The following is a 25,521-nucleotide window of genomic DNA, read 5'->3' on the forward strand; positions in this document are numbered from 1 at the left end:
CGGGAAAGTCACAATGACGAAACTGGTGTGTGTGAGAAATTACAACAAAGCAATGATGGGGGCCACAAAGTCTCAACCTTTTGAGACGGTGGCTGTTCTCGATGGTATTGATTAGGATGATCTGGCGATTGTCAGAAAACAACTTCAGGATACCGACCGTCATAGTCGCGTGGACCGGCACCCAACCACATCCACCTGCGGCCGCGATGGGCGCCCCCCAGGCCCTCAGGTGGTTCCCTTTTACCCCTGAAACATCCACACAGACCCACTAGTTATAATCCTATCTGTCCTGGAGCAAAGGAGATGAAGCAAGGATATTTAAAAAAAAAAAAAAAAAAGTGTATCCAGGCAATTTCACTCGTAGTTCCATTTAGTTCCAGATAGCAACTGCTGATTTTTCAAAGTGCAGGGTTTTTAGATATCCAAGTCCTGTAGGACTGGAGGATAGGAGTACTTGAAACCGCAAATAACATTTTCGTTTGAAAAGATACACTTTGGAAAGATCTATCCAACAGACTATAAATATAGGCTATTAAATTAAAAATCTGGTTTCAAAATAACACCCTTTATGGCTGGAAAGATCTTTCTCCAAACTCAGACCCAGCTTTCGAATTATTTGGTTATCAAAAGCCAGAGCTAGAAAGACTTGGGTTAAAAAAGTAAAATTACCATTGAATGTTTAAAAAAACAACAACAACAAAAGAAAACCCCAAACACCTCTTTCTATGAAAATGAGAGACATGAAAAAAAAAAAAAAGGCAAATGATGACATCCACAGGTGTAGACAGGAGAGTTACTCCCAGGCTTCCCTGGAGGGATGGTCTCTCCAACCTCAGTAAGCTGAGTTTGTTATGGATCTTTCCAAATGGCTGTGGTCTCAGCCATCCACCTGGTCCAAGTCCCCCGTTTGGTGAAGAAACGAAAGTTCAGAGGCACCTGTCCAGGGTCATACAGCCAGGGAAAAGCAGAGTCCGGCGTTATCCAAACTCTTCCCTCCCCACTGGGCCGTCTCCAGAGACATCACACTGCGGCGGCCACTCGAGGGCAGCTAGAAGGGACAGGGGCTGCTGCTTGGGAGGCCCCTGGGAGCTAAGAGACCTGTCTACCTCTACGTTTCCATAAAATGAGCTACCCAGATGTTTCTCATGGAAAGGCCCTGCAGCAAAACAGTGTTTCCCGAATTTGCCTGGTGATGAGGATCACGGGGGGCACTTGTAAAAAATTAAAATCTCCAGACCCCTTCCCAGACCCACTGAATCGGCCTCTCCCAGGGGAGGGGCCTGGGAGGCTGAATTTTTAACAAGTGCCCCAGGTAACTCTCATCGTTGGCAAAGGTGCGAGGAGACTTAGAAGATTGTAAGGGAGGAAACTGGCCTGTGACTCTAGGGAACTTTCTAGGTCACGTGAGGAGGAGCCACACAGCCGTGGCAGGAGGCCCAGGTGCTGACGCCCCCAAGCGGACCGGCCTCTTCGGCATCAGCTCACCAGGTCTACGTAAGGACACACACGACCACCACAAAATAGCATACATCCTTCACTGCTCTTGGGGACAAGCCTTTTTGATTGGCAAAGCAAAACTGCTGTTCAGACACATTTTAATAGGGAAACTAGATGTAATTGGCTTAAAAGCAATCAAATGCTGAAAGTGGACAGGAGGGTGAGAAACCTGTCGCTTGTCACCACGGATAACAACGCAATGGAGAAAACCAGTAACTAAGCATAAAAATAGCCTGGAGCTCCCAGGGACGGCAGCCTACTCCGGCACAGGTGTGCCTGGAGGGGTCGTCCCCACTGATGGCGTGAAGTCAGATCCAGGTCACCGCGGGGAGATGGGGGACCGGAATCCGCCGGTGAGGGACGGGTTCCAGGGGAGGCGGCTGGACCGCGCTGGAGTCCGGGAGGCCTCACTCCAGCTCGGCCTCCATCTGCTCCGTGTCCGAGCACTGGGACTTGTTACGCTCCCACTGGCAAATGGCGTTGGCGTACTCTACCACCAGCTTATCCATCCATGTCAGGGGCTCGGGGAACAGCACGGAGCCCTCAAAGAAGCCCAGGTGGCCCCCGTGCAGAGGCAGCACAAACATGACGTTCTCCCGTTTCTCTGCGGGCGGGGAGGGAGGAAGGCATCGGAGTGAGTCGGTGACAGGTTACCTCCAAGGCCGGAGGGGCCAGAGCGAGCAGGCCGGGGTGGCCCAGGCTTGTCCCCACAGGTGAAGGTCAGCAGGAAGTCACCTGACTTCCACTCACTCGGCCTCGTTCACCAGATCGGGCACGGGGCGGGAGGGATTAGGTAGGCTGGGCAGGGCAGTGGGATCTATCTAGCAGGTGCTGGAGCGGCGGCTTGGCTTGGGCGAGGAATGGCCACCAGCTTAAGAAATACTCTGAAATCTAAGTGGTTCTCAAACTTGGACATAGATTAGAGAGAGAGTGAGCGAGCGGGAGCAAGTCCAGGCACTGGCGCCGCTAAAGCTGACCTGACCGGCTGATTTCAATGACAGTGAGACGTTTCTCAGATTTCACTGAGGCCGGAGGAGGAGCTGAGATTTTGCACGTCTAAGAAGCTCCCAGATGATGCCCATGCTAGGTGCTACAGGTGGGGGCCAGGCTTTGAGCCGGGATTCCTCGAGTTTATGCCATTATTTACTAGAGAACAAGGTTAAGGCAGTGGAGTCCAGCACTTAAAGCTGCAGGCTGTGTTAAAGATACTTGAGACCTACGGAATGGCCCTGCTGAGCGCTGCTACCCTGGGCCTGACTACCTGATACCCAGGAGTCTGTGTGTGGCTCTGTCCCCAGGTGCTGGGAAAGACCGCTGGGGGGGAGGGGGGGAGACCAAGTGGGCAGCTGCTTGTGGCTGGTGGATGGGGAGCACCGGACACATCTGTCTTTCCAGGGGACGGACTGACAGGGGCCCGAGCCTCCTGGCCTGCATGGTTCCGGCTCTGCAGGGCTCTTTTCTTGTCTGATCCCCCTTATTCTTCCTTTTCAGTTATTTCATAAATTCTCTGTGACAGCATGAGAGCTACAGTGTCGCTTTGGACATCAGAAGGAAACCGAGCGGCTAGCTTTCATGCAGGGAGCCTTGCTAGCGGGTTGACCGGGTTGACAGGAGGGCCAGCTTTTATCACCCAGCACACCTGCATCACACGCAAGAACCACTCAGAGCAGGTCCCTGAGCCCCGCCCACCGTATTATGTAGTCCTCCAGCTTGGGGTTGGGGAGAATGAGTGCCCCACCCTCTGGTGAATACGGGATATTTACAAGAGAAACAGGACCACAGAGGGTGGGGTCTGCATCTCAGTGCAAGGTGCCCTTGGAATTCCCAAGTGTTTCCCTCTGCTGCCCATCCTTCCCTCCTCCCCCACCCACCCCACCCGGCTTGAAGCACAACATTTCCGAGAGCAATGTTCTTTGCTTTCTCAGTTGCTTATATTTTTATCCTCAAACCAGATGGAGATGCTGTCTGTCTCAAGAGGTAACAGAACTGGCTTTTCTGTTTTGCTTTTTGTGTCGGATTTTAAGTCAAAATATCTCTTTAAGTCCAACTTTCAGACTTAATGGAAGCCTAACCCTGACACGATAATTTCAGAGAACACCAGGGAGCCCCCTCAAAGCCCTCTTGGCTGTGAATATAAGTGGCGGTCATCTCTGCAACCAGGACAGGACATGAGAAGGCTCTGCCCAGGCCCCCTCACAGTCCCAGGACTATCAGGCCCGGCTGAATGAGAACTCTGCTACGGGATGCCCTTCCCTGTAGAGGCTGGTCTTCAGCGGGTGACAGCAGGGTAAAGGTGACAGAATTTACCAGGGCAATGTGCTGAGTGGCTGAGGGAGCACTTACCTGAGAGCGATTTGGGGATGGTTAGGAGGCTTTCGTGCACCAAGGGGTCATCAGCTGCGTTAACCAGCATGAGAGGCACATAGATCTGCAACAAGAAAATAAGGCAGAAATAAACAATCCATCCTATTTCAGATGCCATTGAGTCCAGGATCAAATACACTACCACCCATGTCTCTGAAGCAAAGGGAAGAGGGCCACTGCTCAGAGTTTGCTGAGCAAACTCTGTGCAGAGACAGGGACTGAGGGTGCCCCATCTTCCCGGGCAGCAGCATGAATCCTAACCATGTGATCTGGCAGCCTGGCAGGTGGGCGCAGGAGAAAAGCCCCTGGTGTTCTAGGTCACCCACATGCTCTGAGGGAGTGAGGGCAGGGCTCAGTGGGGCTCCCTGGCAAAATATTTCTGAGGATCCTCACGGTATCTCGTTAGCCTACCTTTTCAGCAAAATGACCTTATAAAGAGTTATGTATCCATTCATTCCTTTATAGTGTGGGAGAGGAAAGATGGGAGTGTGCTCCTCTCCAGACAAGGAGATTTTCTAGAAGAATCTGAAGTGGAGAACCAGGAGGAGGCTGGTGGATACTGGGAAGCATTCAACATCCATTTTAGTAAGACAGGCTTTTTCCTTTGAGTGCAGATGGACTGACGGCGGGTGGCGCTCGGACACTACTGAACAGTCAGGCTCCGGGGGTATAGCAGCTGGTTGTGCTCAGCCGGAGGTCTCTAACAGGGGCTCTGGGCAGCTCAACGGGTCTGCAGTGGCTTAAAGGAAGGCACCCAAAGCCTGGGGGATGATGCTAACTGATGGGGGGGGGGCATGTGGTGGCTAATATGACAGATGGCAGAGCTGTAATTCACAGTCACCCGCTTCCGCTGGGTGAACAGGAGGCCAAACCAGCAGGTGGACACTGATGGGGCCAAATGGGAATCCTGTGTTTGAGTAAAAGGAGCAACTGTCCAGAGACAGAATGATGAGAGACTGGTCTGGTGGTGGTGCAGGTGAAAAACATGGCAAGTTCGAGGCTGGCCACGGATGTCACTGAATCCACCCCACGTTTATTGCAGCTGCTGAAAACTGCATTCGTCTAAGCCAGGTGACCTTGTCAACACACCTGCTCCTCCTCATTGGGATACAGAAAAACATCTGTTTACCCCTGCAATCATCAGATCACGGCAGGAACCTTGAGTTTAGTTCTAGCCGTCACACTAAAGAAAGGCACAGGGGCCAAAGCAAGGGTCCGAGCTAGCAGGACACCTACACAGATCTACGAGGAGCCACGGCAGGAAGCCGGCAAGATCTCACTGTTAAAGGAAGACTGAGGGACCAATGGGTGTTGCGGTAAGGTCAAGGGCTTTTCCGCAGAGGCGGGAGCAGACTGGTCCCACGCTGCACCGAGGGGCAGCTCTGGGATTAAAACACGGGGGTTCCCGAGGAGCAGAGTTTGGGTCAGAAGCCAAACCCAAGCCAACAGCCTCAGGGGTCCAAGCCCGATTCTGGATGAGCTCCCACCAAGGCTGCTGGGAGGGTGCTCACTGCGCGTGCCCGAAGCTGGAGACGGGGCCGCCGATTCGGGGAGGCTGCTCGCTCCGGTCCCGCCCCGACTCACCCGGTGCAGGTACCGCATGCAGCTCTCCTCCTCGTAATATTCCTTCAGGGAGTTATAGCCGTGGAACTTCCTGCGACACACATACGCAAAGGAAGACAAAGGAATCCTTGTCACAAGACCGGACGCTGAGCTGACTCTGCCCCCGACAGGCTCTGTGACCTCAGGCAAACTCTAACCTTCTCCCTCGGTACAGTGGAGCTAGAGACGGTGCCTTCCTTCACGGCCTTGAGACTGATGACATTAAAGTGCTGCCAGCGCAGTGCCTGGCCCAGTCATCGCTCAGGAAGGGCTGGCCACAGTACTTATTAGCAGGTGTTATACCCTTCGAGTAGGGATAAAACCAGATGTCACTGCCGACACTAGGAAACTGACATGCAAAGGCATTTACAAGAACTTTCTCTTCAACAGAATTTTTCCCTGCAGAGGAACCCTGACCACCGGGAACTGGACAGGAAGGTGTCTCAGGTAATGGGTGTGAGACAGAGATCCAAAGTTAGCAATTCTGCCCACCCATGGAGCTGTAGTCAGAGACATTGAACGGAACTTTCCCTGTTCCTGCACGGAAGTCCAGGCGCTCGGCTCTGCCTTGTGCTCTGACATCAGCAGGCTGACTCAACCCCAGGCTGGAGGATCTCTGGAAACCTCTTTCTTTTCTTTTTTTTTTTTTTTTTTAAAGATTTTGTTTATTTATTTGACAGAGAGAAATCACAAGTAGGCAGAGAGACAGGCAGAGAGAGAGAGAGAGGAGGAAGCAGGCTCCCTGCTGAGCAGAGAGCCCGATGCGGGGATTGATCCCAGGACCCTGAGATCATGACCTGAGCCGAAGGCAGCGGCTTAACCACTGAGCCACCCAGGCGCCCTGGAAACCTCTTTCTGACACATATTAGGGCCTCTGGTTTCTGACTGGCGGTTTTGTTCTATTCTGACTGGGGTCTTCACGAGACTGTGCCTCCCCTGAAGCTGTGGTTATCTTCCACTGCCGGGCTGTGCAGGCATCTCCGCCTGGGAAGGCCCCAGGGGCACAGGCCACACTGTGAGGGCCCACTTGAGGGGGAGAGGCCGAGAGCAGTGGTCATCTCTGGGGCACCTGTCCTCGTGCAAGCAGTCCCTTTGTGGTCTCAGCGGGCCGGGGAAGCACTCCAGTCCTCAGTCCTCCTGGTGACGGGATAATGAGGGGGCTGCCCAACTGGTCATGTTCATGGAAACTGCGACAATCCAGCACAGTTCAAAAGGGAGAGTTGAAGAACCTTCGCTTTGGGGCTCACACCAATTCAGAAGATGAATGGAATTTCAGTGTTTGGTTTCTTTCTCATTAGATGCCACAATAAAATGACACACGATCCAGGGAGGGTGGGCAGAATCCATTCTCACCTTCTCAGCGTACCAGTGATTTTCTGGTTTCTGTCTCCTCTGTGTAAATGTTAACAGGCACATATCTAAGTTATCTGGTGTAAGAAAGCTACTAAAATGCCATAAAGAAGATAATTCCCCTCAGGTCAGTATCCACTTATCTACTAGCCTGCTTTAGACCACGCTGAAGGTATCAAATGGTCATTGGATGAGTTTTTTTTTTTTTTAAGGTTTTATTTATTTATTTGAAAGAGAAAAGAGAGCACACAAGGAGGCAGAGCGGCAGGCGCGGAGGGTGGGGGGAGCAGGCTCCCTGCCGAGCAGGTGAACTGCATGCGGGACTCGATCCCAGGACCCTGGGATCATGACCTGAGATGAAGGTAGACACTTAACTGAGTCACCCAGGCACCCCAGGGATGAGGTTTTTAAAGAGAACAGTGAGGTCAGAGATCAACAATTGCTTTTTCCAGCTAAGGCTAAGCTCAGTAAGCTCAATCAGAAAGTATGTGTGCCAGGAAAGAGGACATTGTTGGGTTCTGAGCCTTGGGTGCCTGCAGGAGGCAGGTAGGTGAAGGGTGAAGGAACAAAGTGGGCGGGGTTCACATAAGACACGGGGAGGGGAGGTTTCTTGCTCACAAAGAAAGAGGCTCTGTTTTCCTGCAAAGACAGCTCTCTTGGTCTATTTTTTGTTTTTTTGCTTTTGATAGAGACATGGATGGTTACAAGAAATATTTCCTTTTCCTGTTAATGCAGATTATGTGGCAACTGATCCCTGCCCCAGGGTCCAGGCACGGCAGGTAGGGTAAAGACCATGAACAGCAGGGTGTATGTACCCCAGCTCCCCAGTTCCAGCTCAGTTATGCCACACAGGAGTGCAGAATGAGCGGGACATCTTCTCCTTGTTTTCTAAGAGCAACTAGAAATCTGGATTTTTCTGTGTGATCTTCAGTTTTTAAACACGTACATTCTTTTATTCAAAGAATTAAAAAAAGCCCTGGGGCTTAATAAATAAAATCTTTAAAAAAAGGGGGGGGGCACCTGGGTGGCTCAGTGGGTTAAGCCGCTGCCTTCGGCTCGGGTCATGATCTCAGGGTCCTGGGATCGAGTCCCGTATCGGGCTCTCTGCTCGGTAGGGAGCCTGCTTCCCTATCTCTCTCTCTCTCTCTAGCTGCCTCTCCGTCTATTTGTGAGTTCTCTCTGTCAAATTAATAAATAAAATCTTTAAAAAAAAAAAAAAAGCCCTGGGGCACCTGGGTGGCACACTCGGTTAAGCGACAGACTCTTGGATTTGGCTAAGGTCAGGATCTCATGGTTCATGGGATCAAGCCCCATGCTGGGCTCCACGCTCCGCAAGGAGTCCGCTTGAGTTTCTCTCCCCGTCTCCCTTTGCTTCTCCCCCTTGTGCTCTCTGTCTCTCTCTCAATAAATAAATCTTTAAGAACAAATAAACAATCAAAAAACCCCTTTACACTAAAGTGGGCAAAGAAAGCCCACGTTGCTGGGCCGGCTGGCCTGCAGCCTCCCGCCGGCACCGTGTCCCCGGGCACGCACACACCTCATCACATTGTCATCAATCTGCATCAGGGACGTGGCTGTGTAGAGTCGGCTCAAGTCCGTGTCCTCCAGGCTCTGGGGTTTCTTAACATGGTCTCCAAAAAGAGCTTGCCTAGAATGAGACACAGCAGCAGACAGAATAAGGAGCAGAACGTGAACCAAATGATCATGGTGGACACTTGAAACTCAGACAATTTTGTCAATTACACCTCAGTAAAGCTGAAAAAATTGTCAATTACACCTCAGTAAAGCTGAAAAAATATTTTAAAGAATGGGTGATGAGAACCGATAGCACAGCCTGCTTCCTAGCCCCGAGGCAAGCATCTTTGAGAAGGCATACGGGGCAAGTTAGGACTAGATACCTTCAGCCTTCGGCACGTCCCAGAAGATTGCAATGTTGACTTTTGAATAACTGCCAAAAGATGATGGCCAAGATTTTATTTTCCTTCTCAGGGGCAGCTAGACAGAGACCAGGTTAGAGTCTAGGTGAATACAGTTGACCGTTGCACAATGTGGGGGTGGGGCGCCAACTTATGGCAGCTAAAACCCATATAGCGCTTCTGACTCCCCCCAAACCTAACTACTAATATCCTACTGTTGACCCAAAGCCTTGCCCATAACACAGTCAATTAACACATATTTTGTATGTTATCTGCATTACATGCTGTATTCCTACAATAAAGTAAGCTAGAGAAAAGAAAATGTTACTGAGGAAAAAAAAAATTTACAGCACTCGCCTGAGAAAAATCCACATATAGGTAGAAACACACAGTTCAAACCTGAAGTGTTCAAGGGTCAATTGTATTACAAATCCTTTGCAGCAGGGGAGGTCTTAGGATGGGCTCTGTGGTGAGTAGGAGGTGGTCAGCCAAACTGTAGGGGGGGCCTCCTTTTATGGTTGTGGGGGGTCTGTCTTTACATTGGTGCTAACACTGCCGTTTCTCTTTAGGAACTATTTCTGTCACTCAGCAAGGAAGACAGCAGTAAACCCGTCCAGTGTTGGCGCAAGTCAACAGCTCTCCAACATGTCCGCTAAAAAGCTTACGTATACTCAGAACCGTCATCATTTCTCTTACGAAAAAGATCCATCTTGAAAGGATGATAATAAAGGCAGAGATCACAAAATGTGCACAAGTAGACTTTTAGTCCTGCAAGATCTCAGGCACACAGCTGACGGAGGGCTGAGTTTGCGATCTGGCCCTACCAGGTGAGAAAGTTCATCATGGAAACTAAATGTTCTGGTATCTACTCACAACCTCTCTTACAGAGGAACACATTCCCTTAGCATTTTTCCCCCCAAAGATTATTAGGAAGATCTCATACCCACAGTTGAGAATTCACAGTTTAAAGTGGCCCTAAAATTTCTAGATATTGGACTTTCTGTAGTAAATTAAAAAAAATGTAAATGCACCTAGAGCACATTCAGAGGACTGTCTCATTTTGTTAATAATTACATGATGAACCTTCTGGACTAATTCATTACAGGGCAAGACTGGGCCCTGTAGCAAAACAAACGTTCCCTGGGAGGAGCTGCTTCCCATTCCAGAGGTGTGGACAGGCTGAAAAAGGGCCCACACTTGGTGTCAGAGCTTGGCTTTGTCCCTTCTGGAACCTTGGCAAACCCACAGCCCTTCCTGAACCTCTGCTGAGCCACACCTGCCTCAGGGCCCAAACACCACGAGCTGAGTTAGGACAGCTTACATCCAGTCAGCCCAGGGGACAGAAGTCTCCTTCTGTCTTCCACCTACCCATCCAGTCACAAGGGCCCAGCAGCTTCGCAGCCGGAGGAGCCTGCGAGTGCCAGCCTCACCCAGACTCCCCGTGAACCCCGCCCACAGGAAGCCCAGTCTGGGGTGCTTGGCTGGGAGAGGCAGTACCCTATTTTCTTTTAACCATTGAAATAAAGAGAATAAGCAGCTGATCATTCAGTCAGATTGCCTTTCCCAGGATGACATCAACCCCCCACCTGAAATTGTATTGACCCCATGATGTGCCCGGCTCTGGGGGAAATCAGAACCAGCCCAAGCCCTCCAGTGCTCTACACTGCAGATCAGGACACAGGATTCACATCGGGGTAGCGACATAAGAACAACTTGGGGGTGGAGGAGTTGGCCTCATGGAGGAGACCTGAGACGGACCTAGTGTTCTTGGTGGACACGATGGGAAGGGTGTTCTGGGCAAGGCCCCAGTGGTGTGGGAGAGGCCAGAGGGCACAGGGGCTTCCACGTGGCCCAGTCCAGCAGCGGGAATGCAGGCGTGGCGGAAGAGGGAGGGATTCTATCCATAATAACAGTCATAACAATAAAAACCATCGCTAATATTTACTGACTTCTACAGCACGCCAGGCATGTTCTAAGCAGTGGCCGGGGGCTATCCCACCAAAGGATTCTGAGCGGGACTGAGGCAAGAAGAACACGGGGAACATGGTAATCAGGGCATTGTGGACACCATGTGGTGCCTCGCGGCTAGATCGCTGTCACGTGGCTGCTGGTCAGAACCCCTCGAGCCCACAGAGGGTGAGGATGCGCGATCCCTCAGCACACGAGCAGCCCAAGGAGAAGGATTCCTCGGCCACGCCAAGCCACCCTCAGGATTGCACCAGTTTGGGCAAGAGCGATGTAGAAGGGTTTCTTGTCTTGGCTATATGGGGCATCTCGAAGGCAGGACATGGTTTGGTGGTTCTGGCTGCTTGGGATGAGTTTGTTCCTAAGCAAGTTACGAAGCAACCAGCAGAGAAGCTGCAGCTGCCTTCATTGCGTTTTTCTGGAGGGACCAGAGTTCTAGCTTTCAGCGACTGGAAAAGAAGCTCAGAGAGGCACCATCTCCCAGGGGGGCGTGGAAGGCGAGGTACCTGTGCGAGAGGATGATCTTCTTCATGTTGTCCGCCATGAGGAAGTTGTAGAAGCGTCGGCACTGGTCCCACTGCATGAAGGTCTCCTGGGCCCTGAAAGAACCGCAGCCAGAGTGAGAGACAGTGCCTGGAGGGATGCACTGGTGCCCCCGCCCCAGAGAAGGTTCTTGCAGTACTTCTACCCTGGAGAAGGTGGCGGCACTGGTTCCTGACCCCGGGACACGGCTCTCTGCCCGTGGACTCAAACTCTCCATAGAGAGACCGATGGAACAGCCTGGCAGAACGTGAGCCCCCCATGAGAAAGCCATCTGGGGGGCACTGGCTTTGGGGGGAGACGGTCCCGGCACCCTCGTCCAGCCTCGTGGCCTTCTCTTTGTCACGGAACCTGCCAGGACTGACATCCAAACACCTCTATTCGGCAGGAAGGTTTTCCCAGGCTTAATAACTGGTGCGTGTAAGGGGAGGGTAGCTGTGGAGAGGCACCGTGCAGGGAAAAACCTAAAAACTTCTTCTGTTGCTGTTTGAGAAGCAAAGGGAAATCATACCATGTGAGGTCTTTTTTTTTTTTTAAAGATTTTTTATGTCTTTATTTGAAAGGGAGTGAGCAAGAGAGATCGCATGAGCAGGGGGAGGGGGAGAAGTAGACTCTGCTGCAGAGCAGGGAACCCAATTCAGGACTCGATCCCAGGACGCTGGGATCAAGACCTGAGCCAAAGGCAGACGTTGAACTGACTGGGCCACCCAGGCGCCCCACTTGAGCTCTTCTGATTAGCCTTAGAACATTCAAGGGGCAAGTAAATGGAAGGCGAAGTCGACCGTGATTCCCCTCCTCTGGGCATGGCTGCTGGGGTCGCTTCTGACGTCTTTTTGCCGCTAGAGGTAGTGTGCGCAGTCAGCATGACTCGGCCTGCCTGACCCCCCAGCAGCGGCACTGGGCAGGTAAGATCATCCCCACTCTAGATTAGGAGACCACCATGGACTCAGAGAGGTCAAGGGACTGACTCCGGGTCACACCGAGGCAATAAGGGGCAACCTTCTCTAGGCGCCGGCACAGCAGATTTCCTTGGCCACATGGCAGGTGAGCCAACAAGCGATGTGCTAACTCTCGCCGCCTGGCTCGGCCCTTCCCGCTCAGCACTGTCTTCTCTGCCTGTGAACCCAAACACAGCTGCCACCGAGTCCACGATAACCCCCACCTTGCAGACGTCTGAGTCTCGAGGCCTGCTCCCACCCTGGGAACGAATCTGGGTGTCACCATTCCCGCACAGCCCGTCAGTTTCATATCCCAGATGGCCAAGGAGAGGACTGGGTGGTTCACAGGTATTTTTGAAAAATCCAGGGAGTTTCTAAAGTCATTTCCCCAAGGCTTCCACATTTCAGTTTTGGAATGGCAAACATTTCCTGTAATATTGTGGTTAAAAAACCAAGAGATAGTGGGAGGTTAAAAGTGAAGCGGTCTGTGGCTTCCATGGTCTGTGACATGCTCCTAACCTGTGGGCTAAGGCTAAGACTGCCATCAAGGTCAAAAGGCCACTCTATAAATGCACCAGGGTCTTCCCAAACACTGCAGAAACAGAAAGGATGGGCCAGATCACTGGGGGCAGGGAACTGGACACTTGCCTGGTGGTCTGACCGAGGAGGGAGGTGGGAAGTCACCCACCTTTTGATCCATGAATCAAAACCTGTTTCCTCTGCCGGCAACCCCTCCTCTGACCTTGGGCCCAGGCTGCCCCTTCCTTAGAGAGCCCAGGGTCTCTGAGGACACCGGTCTCATCGTCCCGGCTTTCTTTGGCCCGTGGCCATTTCTGCCTTGGCTGACTTCCTAGCTTTGGTTAGTATGTCCCGCGTATGGAGGGGATGCAGAGGGAAGGAAGCTGGGGTGGGGGCTGGCTATACACTCCCTGAAAGGCTCTGCAGACCCCCAGGGGCCCAGGGCTCAAGGACCACCAGGATGAGGACACTGCAACCATTGTCTCGCTCCACCAGTGCTGGCCCGCACGGCTTCCTAGCTTCTCTGCTTTACCACTCAGCATATGGAGAGCCTGTCACCACCTTTGGGTATAGAAGTACGAAACTGAAACTTCATTTTGCATTGGCTTAATAAAACCCAATCAAGAGTAATGCCCTATATGGGGCGCCTGGGTGGCTCAGTGGGTTGAGCCGCTGCCTTCGGCTCAGGTCATGATCTCAGGGTCCTGGGATCGAGCCCCGCATCGGGCTCTCTGCTCAGCAGGGAGCCTGCTTCCCCCCCGCTCTCTGCCTGCCTCTCCATCTACTTGTGATTTCTCTCTGTCCAATAAATAAATAAAATCTTTAAAAAAAAGAGTAATGCCCTATAAATACATTCATTCCATATATTTTTTAAAAAAGGTTCTGATCTCTTTAATATCAACAACATACGGAAGGAAATGAGGGAGGGGAATCTAGAGACTCAAAGAAACTTCTGAGACAGCTCAACAAAGGCAAGGCACAGGCATTACGTGGGTCCTGACTTAAATAAGCCAACTGTTAAAAAACTTCTGTGAAAGAGTCAAGGAAATCTGAACCCTGAGTAGAAATGGGGTACAAGGGAATCATTGATTTCTCAGTATGATAATCGTATCATGCCTTTATTTATGAAAAGTATATTTAAAATACATTTTAATATTCTCTTAAATTTAAGAAAAAGTCCTTAGTGTCTTTTAGTGCAAACAAATGACATATTTCTGGATAAAATGATTCAATGTCTGGGATTTGCTTTGAAATAATTCAGGTTCTGGGAGACTGGAGTGTGCATAAGGTATAAAGGGAACAGAGAAGGAATCCCAAGCAGACTCCCTGCTGAGTGCGGAGCCCCACATGGGGCTCAGTCTCATGGCCCTGAGATCATGACCTGAGCCAAAACCAAGAGTCGGGCCCTCCACCAACGGAGCCACCCAGGGGCCCCAGGAGATGGGATTTTTTTTTTTTTAAAGATTTTATTTATTTATTTGACAGAGAGAGATCACAAGTAGGCATAGAGGCAGGCAGAGAGAGAGAGAGAGAGAGGAGGAAGCAGACTCCCTGCCGAGCAGAGTGCCCGACGCGGGACTTGATCCCAGGACCCCGAGATCACGACCTGAGCCCAAGGCAGCGGCTCAACCCACTGAGCCACCCAGGTGCCTGGAGATGGGATTTTTAAATCACTTACAAGAGGGTCCAAATGAGATAGGCATCTACACTCACGTGCAGGGCAATCCACTAGGGTAAGGAAGAGCTGAGCATCTGCTTCTACCGCTGAGGGGCTGCTCAGAGAAAGCTTGACTTCCCAACTCGTACTTTGCACCATGATTGGACCAAGCATTGATGAAAAGGAACTGAAGTCAGAGGAGAGCGAGCCGGGGAAACAACGTACCTAACACCCAAAAGCATTCAAATCTCCTGACTCGAGTGAGTAAGATCTCAGAGTGCTGAAAGGCCGTGAGAGTGGCCAAAACTGCGTTTCTGGGGTCTTCGAGAAGCCACGAAGTGTGGCAGAGGGAGAGAGGTTCTGTGAGACTGGGTGCCCAACAGTTTGGACTCCAACAGTCCAGAAAGGGACAAGAGGGCAGGCATGCTGCAAATTACGGCAGGTGATGAAGTTCCAGGGTGTGGGTGTAGGCAGTACTAAAACCCACCTTGAAAGTGATATGCTAACGGAACCGCAGAATCATGGTAGAATAAGTATTTCCCCAGAGTGCTACCACAGCAACATAAGAAAACGGTTTTTATTTGGGGAGGGGAGTTTCTCTTCCAGGCTTTGCCCACCTACAGTCTTTTTTTTTTTTTTTTTAAATTTTTAATCGTGGTGGTAAAAAACATACAGGGTTTACCTTCTTAGCCATTTTTAAGTAGACAGTTCCGTAGCGGTAAGTATAGTCACGTTGTTGTGTACTAGATCTCTGGAACTTTCCCATCTTACAAATGGGAAAGTCTGTATCCATTAAAGCAGGACTTCCCGTTCCCTCCACCCTACTGTAACTATAACTACAGTCTCACATAGTTGCCTTCCTCACATTTTCCCCCGTATTATTATTTTATTATTATATTTAAGTAGGCCCAGTGTAGAGCCCAATGCAGGACTTGAACTCACGACTCTGGGATCAAGACCTGAGCTGAGATCAAGAGTCGGACGCTTAACTGACAGTCACCCAGGCGCCCCCTCCCTATTTTTAATACATACATTGTCATGTCACATATTTTCTTGATTTAAAAAAAAAATTCCTTGTTTACCATTGTACTTTGTGGATCATAACTTACGGCCGTCTCTCATACTGGATACAATCTGGGTATCTCTAGCTTGGCCATACTGTAGTCATACTGTAGTGGGGACAAAACCAAGAGCAGCCTGGAACAGTGTGGGATCTGGGAGGAAGGACAGCGGAGCCTCTGCACCTAAGAGACCCAGGCACGAGGGCTCCAGGACAGAGTGTGCCTTGAGAGAGCAGGCCAAAGGAAACCATCTCTGTACTGGGGAGCGGCCCCAGAATCCTTCACTGTAGCCTAGCTAGGCTGTGGGGCAGGATGGGGCATGGAGCCCAGACAAAGGTAGGGAAGGCCACCCACTAACCAGCTCTCTGCATGACCAGAATATTTTCCCTTAGGATGTACTTTTATAGGAATGCGATTACTAAGTGAAAGGGTCAGCTGCACACCCTCGTTTCTCAGGTAGAAAAAAATTAGCAATAAAAAACAAGTCCCCAAGATGCCAAGGGCAAGCCATTTGGTCCGCTTCACAGCTCACTGGTGGAAAAGCCGAGCTGTTTCCCAGGCTGGAGATCTGCTCACATAGTTTTGTCTAAACTCAGCAGATTCGCCCTCTTCGCTGGCTCTGATACAAAATTACTGATTGTTAAAACGGTTATACAGCTCCTCCACAGTAAACACAGATCTGATGAAGGGACAAGTCTATAGAAGGACTTCATGAATGACAGCCCTTGCTCTGGTCATAAATGCATTCACATTCTAGAGTTTGCCCATTCAAAGCAAGAGAGAATATACACACCATTTGGCCAGGAACATGGGGCCTGGCTTTCTTTGCAGCAGGAAAGCCTGCTTAAAAACACTATGTGAAGACTCAGCGCTGCTCCTACACCCACTCAGCCAGAAGCAGGACTACACGTGGGAGATCTGGTAACTTCTCTACTGTCCTCGAAGGGGCCCCTGCCCCCTCCCCCGGCCTGGACCCCAGGTCCCTGACCTCTCCCTCCAATGGATGAGGACTCCTTCGGTACCATATGCCTAGTGTGTAATATTGTATTTTATTTAAAGCCTTAATTTATCTCAATAGAGAGATGGGGGAAGGGGCAAGAGAGAGTGGGAGAGAGAAAATCCAAGCAGTCTCCCCACTGAGTGTGGAGCCCAATATGGGGCTTGACCCCATGACCCTGAGATCATGACCTGAAATCAAGAGTCAGACACTCAACCGACTGAGCCCCCCAGGCAACCCGCCTAGTGTGTAATCTATTTTTGACACGTACTTGCTGGTTCGCTGCTTTGCAAACATCATTCTATTTTTGGGAAGTGCTGTGAGGTCTAAAACACAGACTCTTATACCCAATCTGAAATGAAACGCTGGTATTTGGATCATGCTATTATTGGCAGATTCTAAAATGCCAGATTGTTGAGCACTTCCTTAGGAATGAAGAATTGATTTTACCAGAAACCGGTCCATGAAAGCTTCCCTTCCCTTTTCTTTAAGTCCTACAAGGGCAGGAAAGATTTCTGTCTTGCTCGAGCTGGGTCCCCATTACCTAGAAGGGTGTCTAGCGGGACGAACCAAACGAGTCGCGGGAGGGCTTCTCTGAGGGTCATCTTCTGGGACAACATCTCTTCCCTCTCACACTCCTGGCTGGTCACTACTCCCTGGACAAATTCACAACCCGGAGTCTTCATAACAAAGTTCCAAATGAGGAATTCAACCAGAGTTCTGCTGAGTCTGACCATACACATTTCCAGGACGAGCAGGCAACAGCTGGTGCTGAAGGCACGAGGCTAAGTCCACTAGAAGCATGTCTTTTCGGGGGACCTGTCCCCCGCTTTCAGCGGTTCAGCACATCATGAACGTGGGTTTCTCTAGCGAGGGCGAGGCTCTGCTGACTACGGCAAGCGGGCGCTGGCTGCTGGGCCTTGGGTGGCTCTGGCTAGAGGGCCGGCGCGCTACGGGGGTGAGAAGCCAGCGGGAGGGGATGGGTCTCTGGCAAGCGGTTCTCAGGACTCAACTAGGGGAGATTTACCAGCAGCATGGACTCCCGTGCGGTGCCTGCAGAGCCAGGCGAGCCCTCCCTGCTCCGCCTCGGCGTCAAGGAAGCCGGCTGCCTTCGTCCCAGTGCTGAGAAGGCTTATCGCCCTCAAGCCTTGGCAGGAGAAAAAGGTGACACTGGTTTAAAGGAAGGCACTGTCCTTCAGTGAGTAGGTCTCGTAACAACGTAGGGGGGCACCTGAGCCCGGGCAGCGCCCGCACACATGGAGCGACGGTTCCCCCTGACCCACCAACCCCCTCCAGTGTGTCTGGCTGCAGGATGTTAGTTCTCTGGGCTCCGGGGGCAAAGCTGCCTCTTTCTCTCCTCGATGGACGAGGTCGATGTGACAGCAAGACATCAGGAGTCTGAAGATCTCTGAGGTCTCAAACAAGGGTGGCGTGGACAGCGCCTCCCAGGTCCCAGAGCCCAGGTTTCCTAATCTGAGTTCACCAAACACACACTTCACGTGCTCTTGCCAACGGCAGGTGGCGCTCGTGCAGCAAAAGGAAAGCCAGGGCGGTCACTTAAGATTCTGTGTTTGGGGATAAAAAAAAAATGAAAACAAACTTGTCCTGCATCCTCCTCCTTAGCAAATGCTGGGCTCTCTGAACACAAAGTCCGTGCTCACAGTGGTTCCACACCGCTGAGTTTAGGAAGGGACTCGAGCGATCCCAGTTCTCAGGTGACAGCAGGCTGGCTGAAAATGGGACCATGTGTCAGGTGAGAGCCGGTGGGGTCCTCATGCCAGGCCCCGCTCCCCTGACTCCTGCAGTAGGGCCCTTACTATCCCCGCGGCCAGGCAGGGTGGGATTTCGGTGAACTCCGGTTACATAGTGGCTATGAATTGGGAACTGGATATTTCTAGTCCAGCCAAGATAAAGGGACATGTCCTTTCAGCTGGCTCTCCAGAGCACAGAGGGGACTGAGGGGGAGGATTCCTAGCAGGAGGATGAGGGGACCCACGTCATCCGGTGACAGCATAGCGGGAGCAGGTCGCTGATGTCCCCAGTGGCAGCTAACTGTGGCTACATACAGGAAGTGACTTGTGAAATGTGTCCAAATGCAGATTCCTGGCCCCATGCCCTGGATTTTTGAGTCTGCATCTCCAGGGCTGGGGCCCAAGAATTATTTCCAAGACAACTGCCCAGGTGATTCTTTTTTTTTTTTTTTTTTTCCCCAGGTGATTCTTAATGGAGTGAAACAGTCATCAGCCAGTCAGACTGGTCTTTGCGACTGACTGGCCTAACCCCTACTTCTAGTCTCCCAGTGACTGCGGATAATTACCAGTTACCAACTTTCTACACAGCCGTCCTGCATAAACATGGGCTCCCTCCTTTGATGCTCACCATGGCGCTACGGGGTCGAGACTACTCAGCGTTGTTGTCATCCCCGTCACAGGTGAGGAGAACCAGAACCCAGCCTTCGGCTCTAGAACTCAGGGAAGCTTCCATTGGGTATGTGTTTCAGGTCTTCACTGGGGCATATTTAAACCCTCCTTTTTGGCCAGCTTGACGCCTCATGGGCAGAGCCTGAATTCTGGGCCTGCATTTGCCCTTTGGATGTGCTGGTTTCAAATTCCAGTAATATATATTTTTAGAAATAACAGGCAGCCTCTATCAGAAAATGCTGAAACAGGCTGAAATTACATGGTGAGAGATACCGGTGAGGCAGAAGGGCAGGAATTCCTTCTTAATTCTCAGGACTGTTCAGTATTAGGTGGGATCAGTAAGGCTTTTTTTTACTTTCCTATGCAATTCTGGATTTCTCCAAGACATCTTTAATAACTGGTTATACGCATGTGAAATACAGAAGACATGATCAGGGAGAGCGAGTGTGGCAAGAATGTGAATGCATGTGAAGAGTGTGGAGACGTGTGTGTGTGTGTGTGTGTGTGTGTGCGTGCGCGTGCGTGTGCAGTGACTCTCGAGACATCGGGGATACCCTGCTCTCGACGAGAAGGCAGAGCTGATGAGAACGCCCTCCTTGGGCTCATCCTGGGGGGCTCTGCTGGCAGGAGACTAAGGGGTGAGGTAAACCTTTATCCGCCAGGTCATCTCCATCATGGCGATGTCTGGGATGTCCACAGGAGATGGACACTTGAAGGCGAGGGCACAGATGAAGTGGTTTCGACAGACCCCTTCCCCACACCCTCCGAGACCCAGTGTTCCCAGAGGCAGGAGGGCTCTGCGATCACAAGGCCCGGCTCTCAGATTCCAGCTCGTGCAGTCTTCCATAAACCCATGGCCCTACAAAAACTCCTGGAGCATGAACAGATGAAGGTCCCTCACAAGACTCCAGAGGGAAACCGCAGTTGTTAGAAGGGACTTCGGCATATTCCATTACAGATCTCATCCCCCAACAGAGCTGCAGATCGGGCTCAAGGAGTCTGGTAAGACAGCTCCAGGGTATGACGTGAAAGCAAGACAGGGTGACTCCAGGACCCACACACTTCAGCTCAGCCCGCCACCACGTTTCCTCCGGTCTTTGCAGACGTGAGCTGGCATCCCAGGCCATCTCCACACACACCCGAGGGAGGTGAGGGACGGAGGCGCAGACGTCACTCACCTCAGAGCGCTGTACCCCTGGCACACGCTGACGCAGCACAGGACCTTCTCTTGGTTTGCCTGAGTCTCCCCCAAGTATTTACACACGATGTTACCACCCAGGCTGAAGCCCACGACCACCAGCTGGGTCTGGGGATACGTCTTCTTGATGTAGTTCACCATGGCTCCAAACTCCCAGGTGCAGCCTGTGGGCAGAGAGGCGAGGCCACATAGTCATTTCAGGTGCAACAAAATGAGCTGGAGGGTTCCCGACTGAGTGCCAAGGTGCTAACAGAGGGGTGCGTGTGTGTGTGTATGGAGAGAGAGAGAGGGAGGGAGGCATCTGCACAAACACTTCTCTTCGGCAACCTGGAGAGAAATTTCTAGAATGCTCCTCGGTCTAAGAGGAGACCCAGACTTCGTGGTGCCCATGAGGGGAGATACCATGCATCACACAGATGTGTAATGCTCCCCAAAGGTGGGTTGTGCAAAACCTGCCTGGAGGCACAAGGAAGTCGAAACAGATATACAGGGTGTGTGTGAGCACATTAGTTCGCACACAGAAGCAACAGCAAAGCCCTTTGGGATTTGCATCCTATAAGACAGGATGCTATTCCCATGTGTATCATGACTCATGGTGTTAAGAAAAGAACCAAGTGGATGTTATTTACAGGACCTTCTGTCGGCGCGGGGGAAGGAAGGAAAGACAAACTTCCGTCTGGAGGGACGGCCAGGATGCTCTATAGGGTTGGGATAAAATGTCCTTGGTGACGTAAGGACAGCGTGCCGAGGGAGGCAGGCTCATTGAGAAACCCACAGAGGAGAGAGACCTCTGAGCGGAGAGAGCCTTGTTTGTCCAGGAGACATGATCTCAGTCAGTCCCACTGGGATCAACTGAGAAGCTGTGCTCTCTCCGAGGCTTTGCTAAGAGGAGGGCTTTGCAGAGAGGAGGAGGTTAGTGCTGTCCATGGGTGAAGGGATTTGTCACACCCTTCTAAGCCCCAACCCCAGGCTACTTGGGGAGCCAGTTTAAAATAAAACCTAGCGGGAAAAGTCAGGGATGTTGGTTAGACACGTCCACACAACAGACCAGCAAGGAGGAGACTATGGGTTCACGGTGGAAACAGGCTGCTGACCTCGGCACCCGCTCCGAGGTGTGGCCGTCCCTCATGAGAGTTGAACAGCTTCTTTCCCTAACCAGCAAGCCATGGGAGATGCTGCCTTTGAGTCTGGAGCAAGTGCCTCTTACAGCTTCCTCTCTCAGGGGGACACAGCCTTGGCCGGGCCAGCACAACCCCCAGGCCGGGGTGTGGGGGGGGGAGTTCTCAAACTTCAGTGGGTAGAGGATCACCTGGAGAGGACACTGGGCTTGGGCAGCCCTGGGCTTCCTTGCCAGAGGAGCTGATTCAGTAAGATGGGGGCCAGGTCCAGGAACCTACATTAACAGTCTTTTTGACTAGGTAAAACACTCATATGGCACAAAATTCAAGTAACATTAGAGATGTGGTATCGGGTAACTTCTTGTATTCCTTGAAAAAATGTCAGTGGTAGCACACAGATTATTTAGTGCCTTGTTTACTTTGTTTTTCTTTCTTTCTTTCTTTCTTTTTTTTAACAATGTCTTGGAAACCACTATGTAACAATACACAGAGATCTGCCCCTTTTTAAAAAGTCATTTCTACCCTCAACATAGGGCTTGAAATCATGACCCAGCGATCAAGCAAGGTGCGCTCCACTGACTGAGCTGGCCAGGCGCCCCCGCCCTATTCTTTTTTATTTTTATTTGACGAGGCATAACATAATACTCAGGAAAGTGTTCCCTGAATTTGTACCCACTTAAACCCATGTAAACACCTCCCAAAGCATGTAAGCCATGGCTTAAATTACTTTAAACAAGTCATTGTGGATTAAGACTTGAAAAGGCCAATCTAGATTTCTAGATTTTTCTCCAAAGCAGTGTTCTTCGATCCAACTGTATCGATCAGACACCCATTAAACTCACAGGGGGATCTTGTAAAACCACGCCACTAATGCCTGGGCCCCTCCCAGATTCAGTAACTCTGAATTGTCTGGGGGTGGGGCCTGGTCTTTCCCCAGACCTCCAGGGGCCTCCAAAGTGCAGGCAGGGCTGAGAAGCACCACTGCAAGGAACAGGGCCCGCTGGGCTCTGGCAAATCTGGGAAAGCGGTTTCTAGAGCATACTCTCGCTCTGCCTCTTGGCCATCCCTTTACAGACCTCCCTTCCTGTCCGCTTGCAGTAAGCAACCTTCCCATGGGAAAGCACTGTTCTGCCTTCTGGAAGCTTCCGCAGGAGGGCGGTTGGCCTGGTAGCAGCTTTCCGAGTAGCTCCTCAAAGCCAGGTTTCTATACAACCAGACACCTCCTCTGTCCACCAAATGCCCAGTCTTTAAAGCCCCTAATACATACAAGTCCTTTCTGGTAACCTTTCTTGTGAAGAGTGAACCAGAAGAGCAGCATCAAGGTTAAATCACAGTAAGACTGAAGCGCTAGCAGCCGCCTAGTGGTTCTCAAAGTATGGTCCCTGGGCCAGCTGCATCAGCTGTTCAAAATGCACGTTCTTGGGTCGCACCCCACTCACTGACTCAGAAACTCAAAGGGTGGGAACCACACAGAGGGTCCAGACACATGACTGCTGGGCCCTGCCTCCAGAATTTCTGACTCAGGGGGTCTGGTCTGGGTGGGATCACGATTTGCATTTCTACCCAGTTGCCAGGCGACGCTATGGCTGTGAATCCAGGGACCACACTTTGAGAACCACTGTTCTGGCTGATAAAAAAGGCAGAGGAAATCTTCGATTTTCTGTTTCTTTTGTCCTTTAAAAGCGCAATTCAAAAAGATGCTTCATGTGGCGCAGACTTAGACAAATGCAAATTCAAAAGAAGGTTAGGAATCATTTTCCATTGCCCTTGCTAGAAAAAGTCAACAATGCCTCGGATTGGGTCTGAGGGGTATGGGTAACAGGCACCGCCCCCCAGCCCGCCCACTGAGGTAGGGGTGGACACTGGCCCCGCCTTCAGAAGGCAACACGGTAAGGTCTGTTAGAGCCGGTCCCAGTACCAACCTCAGAGCCAGCAATTCCACCTCTGGGTCCTTTATACTGTAGGTGTGCAAAGAGGTATGCCCGTACGTGCAAAGACAGGTGAGCAAGAATGTTCACTGCATCATTGCTGGTAGCAGACGGGGAGGGGGAATTCCAACAGCTGAGGCCCAGGGAAGTCGCTATGACAAAGAATGAGGTCGAGTCCAACCCGCTGACATGGAGTGACTCTGACCACACCAGGGACTAGCGCCGGAGTCGGCACCATGTACAGTGCGTGCTCTGGCTTTAAAGGGATTATACGCACACTCCTCTCTGATCGAACACTCACTGAAAAACCGCGGCGGAAACTGACTTCCTAGAGAGAAGGCTGAGGGTTGAGGGTGGGAGAGAGACACAGTTTCACTCATGGCAGACAGACTTTTGTCCCTCTGGAATGGTTTTATTACATACACACACCAGTTTTTCAATAAAATTCCAGCCAGTTAAAAAAACAAACAGTTTAGGGGCACCTGGGTGGCTCAGTTGGTGAAGCGTCTGCCTTCGGCTCAGGTCATGATCCCAGAGTCCTGGGATCGAGCCCCACATCGGGCTCCCCTCTCAGGGGGGGAACCTGCTTCTCCCTCTCCCACTCCCCCTGCTTGTGTTCCCTCTCCCGCTGTGTCTCTCTCCCTGTCAAATAATAAATAAAATCTTAAAAAAAAAAACCCAGTGAAAATAAAGAATAAAAAATATGTTAAAATCCCTTTGAAGCAGGTTCTGCGAGGCTCTAGACACCCAGCACGTCCCTCAAGCTGGAGCGGAGGCTTGTGCTGTTTGAGATGGGAACATTATTTGCCCAAATGAGAAATGATATTAAGGGACTTATTTTAAATTGTTACTAAAATCTTTACTTTTCTGCCATTTCCTTGGGGTTCTGCCTAATTTCATTCATCCCTTGACTATTTATTACTCTTTGTTTTGTTCGAACATGGAGGGAACTATACTAGGTGATGCGCTCCGTACAGTAGAGATATTCTCGGTCTTGCTCTGCACTTCATCCATGTGCCCAGGCACTGGGTGGCCACTCGGTCCTTAGTACCTAAATGAACAGATGAGAACCTGGGCACGCTGTGTCCCAGGCCCTGTCCTGGGAACATACCCACAGCGGGGAAAGACTGGAAGGGATGACATGACTCTCCCGACCTCACAGAGTGAGCCAGGGGGAGCACTGGACTTTGGACCCACATCTAACCCCAAACCCCATCCTTTGCCTCACGGCACAAACCCACACAAGTAATAGTACTGTAGGGATTTATTTTTTCATCATTAAAAGTCTTTGCTTTCTCGTCATCGGATTCCTTGTAGGCCTTTTTTAAAAAATTGTATTTTTAAAATATTTTTTAAAAGTCTTATTTATTTATGCGATCTCTACACCCGGTGCAGGGCTGAAACTCACAATCCCGAGACGGAGAGTCACGTGTTCCACCCAAGGAGCCAGCCGGGCGCTCCTGGACCTGTCTATCTTGACTCGGGTTTGAGACTAATTCTTTGAGACCTAGAGCAGATGTTCGTTCAGATGTCACTGGGGCAGTTACAAAATTCAGATTTGCTACCCCACCGAGGAGCAATTACAGCTAATCGTGTAGGCACCTGGGGAGCCTCCACTTAATTAAATCCAAACACACCTGATCCGGATAAAGGGCCAGCCCTGCCTAAAGCCGGACAAGCTGTTGGGTGTCGTGTGAAGAGCTGCCTGTCCTTCCCAGACAAGGGCACAGCGTTCGCTTCTGCTAGGCCCTGGGTCCTCCTGGGATTGCCACCTGGTGACAGCTTACCAAACACCCTGGGTGACTGCGAGCCGCTCCCCAGACTGTTTCATAAAGCTCCCCAGATCTGTTCTTTCATACGAGAAGGATTTTAATGAGGCTGTGTATTTAATCCTTACGGGATTAGCACCGGTAACAAGATTTGGGGATCTAATCTTGCTGCAGCTTTTAAAGGCAAGAGGAAACTTGAGACACCAACCTGGCTTTGGAGAGATGAGTACCGCAGGGCCAGCATCTTGGAAAGCCAACCTGCTGCGAACAGGAAAGAGATTTTCTTCAGCCTCACACCCCTCAAGAAAAACAAGGCTAAGGCTACTCGAAAGCTACTTTGACAGAAGCCATTTCCCAGCGGCGCTAATGTGACAAAGTAGGCTTGAACACGGGGATGTTGGGACTAGGTGCCCCTTGTGGATGGAGACCCTGAGTCATCTCTAGGTTCCCCCTGCCAGGCCCGGGCCGGGAGCGTGGTGGGGGTGCCACACGTGTTAGCAGTGTGAGGAGGAGGTCTGAATCACGTGGCACCAAAGCACACGACACTGGCCGGCATGACGGTGCTGACAGCACTGTCACAGAGCAGCTTGGTATCTTTCCCACTATGTGCGATCCAAGAGAGTGATGTGGGCAGGCTAAGAGCGTGGCTCCCGGCGGGTGTCTGAGGGCCAGCAGCCCCTGT

At 51.1% G+C, this 25,521-nt stretch overlaps 1 protein-coding gene across 1 annotated transcript in view; it reads right to left on the reverse strand.

Moving 5' to 3' along the window:
* Positions 1 to 1,578: 1,578 nt before the first annotated feature.
* Positions 1,579 to 25,521, reverse strand: part of ABHD2 (abhydrolase domain containing 2, acylglycerol lipase) — a 95,844-nt gene continuing 71,901 nt past the window's right edge. The window contains exons 6-11 of the mRNA XM_004763767.3: positions 20,005 to 20,188; positions 11,201 to 11,293; positions 8,351 to 8,461; positions 5,446 to 5,515; positions 3,841 to 3,925; positions 1,579 to 2,101 (exon numbers count right to left, since the gene is read on the reverse strand). Coding sequence (XP_004763824.2) covers positions 1,905 to 2,101; positions 3,841 to 3,925; positions 5,446 to 5,515; positions 8,351 to 8,461; positions 11,201 to 11,293; positions 20,005 to 20,188 — 740 coding nt within the window. The 3' untranslated portion in view covers positions 1,579 to 1,904. The remainder of the gene's footprint in view (positions 2,102 to 3,840; positions 3,926 to 5,445; positions 5,516 to 8,350; positions 8,462 to 11,200; positions 11,294 to 20,004; positions 20,189 to 25,521) is intronic.

This window comes from Mustela putorius, unplaced genomic scaffold (assembly GCF_011764305.1).
Source record: "Mustela putorius furo isolate JIRA1106 unplaced genomic scaffold, ASM1176430v1.1 tig00003875_pilon_pilon_pilon, whole genome shotgun sequence".
Lineage (NCBI taxonomy): Eukaryota > Metazoa > Chordata > Mammalia > Carnivora > Mustelidae > Mustela > Mustela putorius.